Source organism: Asparagus officinalis, chromosome 7 (assembly GCF_001876935.1).
Source record: "Asparagus officinalis chromosome 7, Aspof.V1, whole genome shotgun sequence".
Taxonomy (NCBI): Eukaryota; Viridiplantae; Streptophyta; class Magnoliopsida; order Asparagales; family Asparagaceae; genus Asparagus; species Asparagus officinalis.
Window position 1 is genome coordinate 134,165,984 of NC_033800.1, and position 11,704 is coordinate 134,177,687.

Below are 11,704 nucleotides of genomic sequence, written 5' to 3' on the forward strand. Positions count from 1 at the left end.
CCCTCTTGAGGATACTACAGTCATTGGTGAGGTGGCCGTGATCTTGATGATACTGGCAGAACTATCAGGTGTCTCGGTTCTTTGGATTTGACCTAATCTTAGGGGCTAGCTCCCTAAGGTGTCCCTCCTTCTGAACCATGGCGAGAGCATTAGTGAGGGAGGTGTCGAAGATGGTGAGGTTTGCCTTTGGCGTGTGGTCCCTCTGTCGGTCCCTCTTGTTGGACCGATTGGAACGAGGGTCAACCCTCGTAAGGTCTCTCGGCCACTCCTGCCTTGCAGGGGAGTTTCTGGTCGGCTCGAGCATTGGTACCACTACCGATACTACTGCCAAAGTTGACAGGGTGATCGGTACTATCGGTGCAACTGAAGTTATGGTTGTGGAAGTCTCTACAATCGGGCATCCTCCATGTTCATATACCCATGGGCTTTGGCCATCAGCTGCTCATAATTGGCGATTGACTTTCTGGCAAGCGAGTCGGCTAACTCATTGCTCTACAAGCCAGCTACGAGTGCAGACATGGAGACTGCACTCCCTGGATCATTGACCTCTAACCTCTTCGCTTGGAACCTCTTGAAGTAGGTTCTGAGGCTCTCTTTGGGCCCCTGCCTCATTTGAATCAATACATAAGGGCGCAACTTTTGTTTGGTGTTAGCCAGGAAGTGGTGGATGAACTTCCGGCTGAGTTGTTGGAAGCTGCTGAAGGATTTCTTCTCAAGAGCATTCCACCAGAGTTTGACACTCCCTGAAAGAATGATTAGGAAGTATCGATAAATGACCGCTTCCAAAGCTTAGAGCATGCTCATCACATCGTAGTAATTCTGAACATGCTCATAGGGATCTCCCTCACCTTTGTACTTCCCCACGTGAGGTATCTTGAATCTCTCACATGGGGCATGCATGACGCCGTCAGAGAGAAGAGTATTACCCCTGATAGCGTCGGTGACTAGTCAACACACCCGGTCATATCCCGAGGATCCAATGGTGGCCGAGGGAGCCGGGGATGCATGATGATAGAGGAGAGCCTTAGAGGCCACTCCCTTAGGACGATCCTCAAAGTGACCAAGATCAGGACTCTCGCCAGAGGTTTCCTGATGACGGCAATAGTGTCGGCTCGTCAACGTGGGTCGTCTGACTAGGCAGCATGGATGTGTGCTCGACGCGATTCCCCAGCTGCTTAGCAGCAGCATGAAGAGTCCGGAAAGGGAGCGCCTGCTGTGTTCCATAAGGGTAAGCCTCCGACCGTTGGTCTCCTGAGGGGGGAGGGAAAGCTAAAGTAGCTTGCTGTGGTTGCGGAAGCCGACTGAGAAGTTCGCTGGTGAGGGTAGCGAATTGTTCTCGGAAAGACTGAGAAAGCTTGTGAGCAGTTTGCTTGAGCTGGGCTCGGGTAACGTAGCTCTGGTATTGTTCTTCAGGGCTAGACTGATCAGACCCTTGCTCTTTGACATGTTTTCTCAAAAAAAGAAAGAAGGCTCCACGGTGGGCGCCAAACTATTGATGGTTTATATGATCACACAGTTAGTTAGATCCAGGATAGGATCAGTTTGTTTAGTATTGAAGAGGGACCGCTTTTTCTCTGACTTTATGTCTGGTTCTTGAACGGGGTTAATGAACAATCTGCACATACAGAAATTTGTGAGAGGGCAGGGATTGGTCCCCCCATTGTACCTCCAACGACCAAGTTAGCTGATGACTTGAGTGGGGTAAAGGAAGAACTGTGTGTTCTTGTAATTGTGCAGTGTGTGTGTTAGAGGATCAGATTGGTGAACCCCTTGAATGTTAGAATAGTACATGTATTTATATGTGCAGTGTGTGTGTTAGAGGATCAGATTGGTGAACCCCTTGAATGTTAGAATAGTACATGTATTTATACTCAGTGCATAAGGGGTAGATTAGTCACTTGAACCCCTTGAATGTTAGAATAGTACATGTATTTATACTCAGTGCATAAGGGGTAGATTAGTCACTTCGGCCAAGCACAGAAGGGTTGTGACGAAGTGCGGGCTGGCAGCTGGGTCAGCCTCTGCTTTACAGGTGTCGGCTGACGACTGGAGGGAGGATCTCCTCAGCATTAAATGAGAAGTGAGGGGGAGTATGACGGTGGCCCACGTGGGACGGTGGCCCACGTGGGACGGTGGCCCACGTGGGACGGTGGCCCACGTGGTCCGATGAGTCATAAAAACTGTTGGGGCTAGAGGCATGATGATGCCTGTTAAGCATTAAATGCGACGTGAACACGTTCTCAGCGAGGATAAGCTCGAAGCAGAAGTTATCCTCTAGCTTCACCAAGAAGTAATGCCTTTCGAGTCGTCCTCATGAGGCGTTAGTCACATGGTCGAGTGGACTCCTGGTGAGTCGTCTTCGACAAGCGGGTCGACTAGTATCGTTTTTCTAGTCGACCAGTCAACTAAGTCGGATTCTGCTGGGCTTGGGCTACCAAGTTGATTGGGGCATTGATTGCGAAAATACATCTATCCGTCACTTGTCAATAAATTGTATTTCGGCGAGTGACAACACCATATCATAACACTTCTATAGGTAAAACTTCCTTTCATGTCGATCCAAATAACATGAATATTCAAATTGGCTTCATGTTAGGTTTATGTCAATTCAATTATCAACATGAAACTTAAAATTGGATGTACCCCATTCAAACAAACATTAAAAAAGATTAATAATCATAATATTAAATTTTAGAGACATAAGTATATTATTTTAGAGACATAAGTATGTTAATTAAAATTAAAAAATAAATTTTAGTAAAAAAATAAACTAAAAATAAACAATTATGTTATTTAACCACGTACATGCACGTACATAAAAATTAGTAGAGCCCTGCTATTTGCCTCGCGCGAGTTGCAACTCGCGTGAGACAAAACAGGGGGGTGGGACCCACAGCTGTGGGTCCCACCCCCCTGTTTTGTCTCACGCGAGTTGCAACTCGCGCGAGCCAAATGGTATTTTCCAAATTAGTACGAGTATATGTATATGTGATTGGTAAGTCCATACAGATTATTAAGGTGATTTTCGTAAATTTCGGTCCTCTCCAAGACTACATCATTGTCCTCTTTCGAGCCTTTTCCCATCAGTTTCACAGTGATACCCACGTCAGGTCCTTGTCCTAGTTTCCTTTTTCTTTCATCAACCTTGTCAGAGCTCCGATATCGAAATGGATCGGGTCTTCTCCGTCGACGAAATACCCGACCCGTTCTGGACACCATCCCCCGCCAATGAATCGGAGCCCATCGGAGTGGTTCTTCGAGAAGTTTCTAGAAGAGGAGGCCGCGGTCGCAAAAAGCCCTAATTTGAATCCGAACCCGGATCCAGGTCCAAACCCTAACAATCCTTGCCCATCGTCTGTCGTCTCTTCGAATTTCGATGATGAGATCGTCGAGATCAAGAAGCCTCAGATCTCCGCCGTTGGTTCGGTGCCGCCATCGACGTCGTCTGATCCAACGGCTGAGGTTGATCCCAAGGAGTACGCGGCGATGCTGAAGCAGAAGCTGGATTTGTACTGCCACGCCGTTGCAGTAGCTAGGGTAATTTGAGTTATAACGATGGATATTTGCACTTTAATACCCTAAAGTTTTGGCCTTTTCCAAATTTTGATACAACTGAAGTTTGTTTTGACAATTGATAAGCTACTAAAGCAAAAAATTCTGATTTTAATTTGTTCAAGAATATCAACGTAGAAAAGTGTGAAACAATTTCTCTTACCAATTTCAGTTTTTGAGTTTGGGGGATATGAGGAAATAAAGCCAGGGCTTGAGGGTATGAAACTATCAAATTATCGTTAATTTGAAACTTTTGGGAATCAATTTATCAAAATAGAAATGCAGAGTATCAAAGTTAAAAAAGAGTGGGAACTTTGGGGGTATTAAAGTCCAAATATGCCTTGTAAAAATACAGGTTAGGGGGTAAAGAAAATTTGAATCTCATGAAATTAGGATTCTTGGAGAGGAATTGCATTAAATAACCACAAGCTAATTTTATACTCTTAACATGTCATTAAAGCTTGATCGTCCCTTATATTGGCGGAAATCTGGACTTATATTGTGGTATATCAGTTGATATGTCTTGTCCACATTATCACAATTTTTTTCCCAAGTCGGTTAATGCTCAGAGCTTGGTGCTTGGTTTTCTATTTAGGTAATTTCAATGAAGGTGAAGAATATTTGTTGTTGCCCACGATATTTGGTAGAACTATTAACATAATTTAACCAATCAGCACCATTTTGCATTAAGGACTACTATTATTTTCATGCAGAATTCAGGCATACAGCCCCAGGATTCCTCTGTACCTGAGTCCCAGTCCCCAGTTTCAGACTCCTCACAGCTGAGACCTCAAGCTCCATTGAGTGGTATGCAGGTTTTCTATCCTTCATTAATTTGATGGACAATGGTTCAAGTTATTTATAAGTAGGCTTATTGGTTGTGCACCTGTTAAACTGTTCATATGTTCTAGTGTTAGGCTACTCCCTCGGAAGTGTGCAATATCACTACATTTCAGGTTTTGAGAGTTTTAATGGATGATCAATGTGCCTGCTATCCTGGATATTCAAAAATGCTAATCTGGATGAATTGAATAACTAACAATGGAGAAAGCAAACTGAAAATATGAATAGGACAGGGAGCAACAAGGGTGCAGGGACGGAGTAGAGGAGGGCTTTCTTTCTTCTTGATAGGATAGTTTAATGTGCCTTTAAGTGGGTAGGGGAGATGACTAAGGCATTGCTTTCCTGCTCCCAAGTAAATTACGTTCAACCTTCCCCAATTGAATTGCACCACAGGAATTTTTTGACTATAATCAATCAGCGTGGTGGAGAGGGCTGCAACCACAGAAATATGTTCGCCCTATTTGTTTTCCTTCCCCTGAAAGAGCTTTTGAAAAAATGTATATCTCATGTGGAATTTGAAAAGCATAAAAACACATGCACATCATATTGCCCTTATGAAGAACAATTCACGCAAATATATCCATGAATTTGTTTTGGAAACAGAGACTATTGGTGTTTTCCAAGTTCATGTGTATAACTGTGTACGTTTTATATTGATGTTGTAATTAAGATCTTTGTAAAGATTATCATGAGAGTATGATTCTTTAGTCATGTAAAGGAGTGGAGTTATGAAGCCCATAAAGGTCTAGTCATGCAAAGGAGTGGAGTTATGAAGCCCATAAAGAAACTTCGATGACAACTTAATCGTTGCGCTAGTCTGATAAAGAAGATCTAATGGGCTGGATATCGGTGTTTTAAAATATCTTGCTTGTTTTTCAGTCCAATCTAACTCAATTCCAATTTGAACTAAATGTAGAATTCTTAAGAGGTTTTGTGATTACTAAACTTTGCATCAATTAGAAAATAGTTTTCGGGTCCTCTCTCATCTCACAGATAAAGATTTCAGTGTCTTATTGGGTAGATAAGTTGGACATGGTTAGAGAAGGATAATAGGTTGGTGGCTGGCTTAAGCCACCCAAATCCAGCCCCAAAAAATGCCCGGCTGCAGCTTCCCCGTCTCAAAAACAGAGTAAAGGTAGGAGTCAAAATCTAAGTCTATTAGATATTCAATTATGAGAAGCTATCTGGTCCATTTGGAGGCCCTTTGCTGGTCCCTCTTTGCAAACCAACCAAGTTTTCATTCATCAGCTAGCTAACCCATAGGTCCACACAATTGTCTTACTATTTGTAGAGTCTCTTTATATATTTGGAGTTGAGTGAGAAAAAAGAATGTTGCTATATCTGTCATTTTAGAGTTTGGTGATATTTCTTGTTTATATTTTATTGACATGTGATATTTGGTTATTTTTGCAATTGGTAGATATTTATTTGTTTCAGCACACTAGCAGGTAACTTCAGGATGTTGCTTTTGCACTGGGCTAGCCCATTGAACCCCCATCTCTATAAATAATAGGTTAAGGTTGGGACTCATATGTGAACCCAGACCCTTCCCAGGCCCTTTGTCTCGGCGTATTATCATGCTTTTATATGAAACTAGTATGGGTAAGTTATCATATTTCAGCACTCTATGTTTGCCTTTTAACCTGACATAGTCTTGCCCGACCTCTAGTTGAAACTAGTTGGATGGGTTTCTGTCATCTCTTGTTAGTTGATAGAGTTATACTAGTGATGTTGTAAAAGCTATGCTATTTACACAAGTGGTTGTACGATATACAAGCTCTAAACTTGATGATAATGATGCTTGGTTCTTGTGTGACCAGAGTCTTTTAGTGATTACACTCATAAAAAGATGTTGCTTTAGCATTGGGCTAGCCCATTGAAACCCCATCTCTATAAATAACAGGTTAAGGTTGGGACTCATATGTCAGCCCAGACCCTTCCCAGGCCCTTTGTCTTGGCATATTATCATGCTTATATATAAAACTAGTAGGGCTAAGTTGACTAGGTCTGTGTCATTCTATGTTCGAATTCAACCTGACGTAATCTTCGTTGACCACTAGTTGAAACTAGTTTGATGGGTTTCTGTCATCTCTTGTTAGATGTTAGAGTCCTAGCTATGTCGTAAAAGCTATGCCATGTACACAAGAGGTTGTACGATATACAAGCTTTAAACTTGAGGATAATGATGCTCGGTGCTTGTGTGACCGGATTCTTTCAGTCATTAGGCATTCAGACAAAGATGGAACGAACTTGACTGACCGAATCCCATGAATTTCTAAGCTGCTTCCACCTTCTATATTGCCACCCTATCTGCATTACTGTCTAGAAGCATGGACTATATAAGATTGAGGGCTATGAATTCTTCAGCATAATGCTATATCCTTTGATGTTTGTCATGGTTCGGTTTGTCCGTATCTTCATTGCAGTGACATAACTAGTCTGGTGTTGGTCAAATGTGATCAGCAACAGAACCAGGCTTGTATGTTTTTTTAAGCATTAGAGTCAATTTTTGGTAAAAGCCAAATGCTATCAACTTGTTGGCACTACTTATCAACTTGTTGCACTATATCTCATTTTCTTCATCAAAATGTCTATATTAACATTAAGATGTCTCATGTCACTATATGGTTATGGCTCTATATATGGTTTCTAGTGTGTGTTAGTATGAATTGAGATGCAACTGTTTCTGGTTTGCATTTTATCTATATATGACCAGGAAGTAGTTCTAAAGTTCAACTAAAACAGGTGGTGGGTCAAGCGGAATTCCAGCCATACCCATCTTGCAGAATTCAGGGGTTCAGGCCCGGCCAGTTACAAGTGGTTCATCAAGAGAGCAATCTGATGATGACGACCTTGAAGGAGAAACTGAAATGACTGATAACATGGACCCTGCTGATGTAAAACGTGCAAGAAGGTAAAGACAGTGGCCAGTGATTGAGCTGATAATAATTTCTTTCTTTTATCATTAAAGTTATGTACCATTACTTCCTTTTCACTAAAACTGGAAGGTCGGATTCACATTGTTTTTGCTTGCATAATATGGGATATCCATACCCATCAACACACAGACACCACAGAATTTATAATTCTTGTCCTCCATGATACTTCTGCTGCTCTGCATGAGCAATAATTCTTCAAGTAATAACAACAGTCATCGAGACATCTCTTAAGTTACTTGAGCATGATAAAGATTGCGCTTATGCATTGTGGAGTCTTTAGAAGAAGCCAATTTTGCATTATGAAGAATTCACATTATTTTGGTATTGTATGAACTCTATCCTTGGCCTTGTATGAACTTCTACTATGTTATTGGTTTATAGAGTTCAATTTGAACTTGGAAACTTGATTTGAATATTTGCGACATTGCAAAGTTGTGTTCTTAATACAAATATCTGGTCTCTTTACTCAAATTTGGGGCTTCTTTTAAGTAAGTCCATATTACTATGAGAATGCCACAATGACACATGCCTACCATTTAAGGTTAATAGACTGCATATAGGCAAATTTTCTGTTGTTCTAACTTGCATAAAACTGTTTTAACTTTTTTGAAATTTTCATTTCGCCTGTATCGGGAAATTTCTAAATTAAAGAAGAGAACCATAAACTTTTCAAAGAAGTTTAGTTACTACCTTTTGTTGTCTTGGCAATACTAAAGATGTCAAATGACTTGCAAGTGATAGTTTTCGGAAGAAAATTCTCTTTAAGAGGAAAAAGCTTTATGCACTCAGTGCTGTTAGGGATTTATTTTATTTTAATTTATTTTTTAAATTACGAGTTTCATGGCACTTCACTGTGTTTTCAAAGTGTATGGTAATTTGTGAGAAAAAAGTAGGTTGATGACAGTCTTGCATAACTTAAGCTAGCTTCCTTTTATTTAAGAGTAAATATGCAACATATCAGGTCACTCAGTATATGGTACCGTGACCTTTTTTCCTGCCCAACAGGATGCTCTCAAATAGAGAGTCAGCAAGGCGCTCTCGAAGACGAAAACAAGCACATTTAAGTGAGCTTGATGCACAGGTCTGATCCTAGTATAAATTATTGGTACTCTGATGAGTGAGTTAATATTTTATGAAATACTGATCCTTACATGCAATATCCATCTGATGCAAGGTGTCACAATTACGAGGTGAAAACTCAGCTTTGTTGAAGCGTCTTACTGACATAAACCTGAAGTACAATGAAGCTGCTGTAGACAATAGGATACTGAAAGCAGATGTGGAGACTTTACGGGCTAAGGTAATTGTTCATTAGGCAGGCATGTTGAGTCTAACCCTGAAGTATCTAATGGAGACGTCATGATATAAGTTTTTGCATGTGTTCTCTTTATTTAGGCTTTTCTCAAGTTCAAGAAACTCAATTTTATATTGCAATTCATACCATTGTTGTCAACAGGGTTATGTAGATTGTAGTAGCGTGTAGTGTATATAAACTAGTCAATTAGTAAATAACATTAGTAATGCATATATTCTATCATAGATCCAAATGTAGCAATAGTTTGACTTGTGTTAATTATAGTATTATATAGTTAGCTAGTTACCGTACATCCAACCGTGCTATTACAGTTTGGTATGTGCTGTTAGCTACCAAAATATGGTGCGTTATTCTGACACGTTATTAGTTATATAGACAAACACGGCATAGTACTTTTGCTATATGCTAATGTTTATCCAACTATGATATGTTGTTCTGATATGTGATATATGTCAAATATGGTACTAGCAACACAAAAACATGTTGGTAGCTGTACCTAAGACGTCTCTCTTGGTTTTGTGCTGTATTAAACTGTATCTAGTATGATATTCTTGGAATTTATGTTTATCCATAAAGCATGGGTACTGCAAAAGTGAGTCCTGTACCTTCATATTTTTCTTTCATCAAAAGTTTGGCTTGCGAAGTATCCGGATGCAGTAATTGCATTACTTTCTTCTGACTGACTCTTAAAACTAACCAGACATCTTAGCAACCTGCATGATATTTTAAGTTTTAACTCTACATTTTCTGGACATCTTTGATGTTGACCATACATCCTTATGAATCCCTCTGCATATACAAGCATTTCACTTTAATCTTCTTTGTTTGTCACACGGAGTCCCTTTGAGTGGATAGCAATTTTATAATAGCACTACAATTTTGTAGACTTCCTTTCATGAATTTTCCTCCTCCAAGCATAGGCCAATCCTCCTGAAGTTAGGCAGAAAGAAAGAAGGGTAAATCTTCCAAACAAATCTTGAATATTATGGTGTTTTGCACAAAACTCTCCCAAACTCTCTAAATCAGAGAACCCCTCATCCCCACCCCACCATGCCCGCCCCCAAACCTTTCTGCCACCTCAGCACTATTCCTTCACACTCTTTCATGAATCTTGAATTTCCTAAATCCTTTGAGCCCCCCCCCCCCCCCCTTCATATTGGCCCCGGTACTTATAAATTCTAAATTAGACCGCAACTCTTCTTATTTTTAAATTAAACCCCCAAATCCATTAGGTTATTTTAAATACGATCCTCAAGTCCATTAAGTTGTATAAGTAAGACACCCAAATCTATCAAGTTTTTTAAATAGGAGCCCCATTTCAAACAAGTACGAAGATCCAGGGGTCTAATTTAGAAATATCAAGTTTTTAGGATCTAATACATAATTAACAAAGATTTAGAGATCTAATATGACAAAACCCCTAAATTGTTAACCCATCAAAATCTTTGTGGTTCAGGTCAAGATGGCCGAGGATGGTGTAAAGAGAGTAACTGGCGCTTCCATGTTCCCAACAATGTCGGATATGTCTTCCATCAGCATGCCATTCTCCGCGAGCCCATCTGAAGCAACCTCTGATGCTGCTGTTCCGATCCATGATGATCCGAACCTTTTCTTCCCTGGCCCAACTCATGACCACCGGAGAGTCAACCCCAACCTCCCCGACATTGCCTCCACTTCTCTTAATGCTCCTTCGATGCAGCGAGTAGCAAGCTTGGAGCATTTACAGAATAGAATTTGTGGCACCCCAGGTTCTTGTGGGTCCGGGAGCTGGGATTCTGCTGGTTGGGATCCTGAAATCTCTAACAGCAAGAACCATAAGTAGGCTTATGTTTGGGTTAGTTGCACATAGATCCCTGTGCTATCACCCAATTGCGAATTGACCCCTGTAGTTCTATTGTTGCAGAAAGCCCCTTGAGGCATGGTTATGCTGGAGGGGAGTGAGGGGAGGTACAAAATTTAAATTTTGTGTTTGGTAGAGTGTTTGGAGGGGGGAGGTGGAGTGAGGGGATGGACAAGTCAAAATGAACTAGCTAGAAAACTGCAAAACAAATTGATGGAACTAGGTAAGAATCCACCTTGTCTTGCTCTTCCTCCAACCAAAAATATGAAGGCTAGAAGGGATGTCCTTCTCATTTAACCTCATTGCTACTCGCTCCTCAAACTCCCTACCAAACCAAGCCCATTTAACCTCATTGCTACTTGCTCCTCAAACTCCCTATCAAGCCAAGCCCTTGAATGAATTTTTTTAACTATTTAAGAAGAGGAATTTTTTTGACAAATAGTACATTAAAAGAGTTTTAAAAAATCACAAGTGGGTATGTACACAATTAGGTGATATTAGTAGGGGTCTATTCGCAACAATAGAGCTAAGGGGGTCTATTTACAATTGGGCATTAGTATAGAGGGTCTATCCGTAATTAACCGTAGAGATATTGATGATTGCTTATTGGGCATTGAGGGGTAGAGCCCTTTCTTAGTTGAATGTATCTATGATGTGCTCCTGTATTGTGTATGGATCCTATATAATTCGAGATCTTGCCTATTTTTATTTGAACTAAGAGTATAAACGTATTAAACTATGGACTCCGTTACCATTTCCTTTTTGCACGATGTACTTATTTTGTAACTGTGATTGTTCGGTTACTCAAAAAACTTTCTGGTGGATTGTGTAGTCGAAGAGAGAGAAACCTATTGAATCAGTCAAATAGGATTGACGACGCCTAGGCCTAATACTTATATATACTTATACATATAATATACTAAGAGAGAGAGAGTATATATATACATACATACATACATTATATATATATAAGAGAGAGTATTCTTATATATACTTATATAAGAGAAAGTATACTTATATATACTTATACATATATATACTTATATACTAAGAGAGAGTATATATATACACACATAAAACATATTATACATATATAGAAATATATTATATATATATATATTATACATATATAATATAATACATATAAAAAAATAAAAAAAAATCAATCCGGGCCGGGCCGGGCCCGGGCCGGGCACAAAAGAGCCGGCCTGGGCA

At 40.2% G+C, this 11,704-nt stretch overlaps 1 protein-coding gene across 1 annotated transcript; it reads left to right on the forward strand.

Annotated features, from left to right (window-relative positions):
* LOC109847810 (light-inducible protein CPRF2-like) lies at nt 3,229–11,243 on the forward strand. Its single transcript, XM_020417050.1, has 6 exons — nt 3,229–3,537; nt 4,266–4,359; nt 7,141–7,309; nt 8,340–8,415; nt 8,509–8,634; nt 10,106–11,243. Exons 1-6 carry the CDS (start codon nt 3,229–3,231, stop codon nt 10,469–10,471), a joined length of 1,140 nt encoding a protein of 379 aa, XP_020272639.1. The 3' UTR covers nt 10,472–11,243.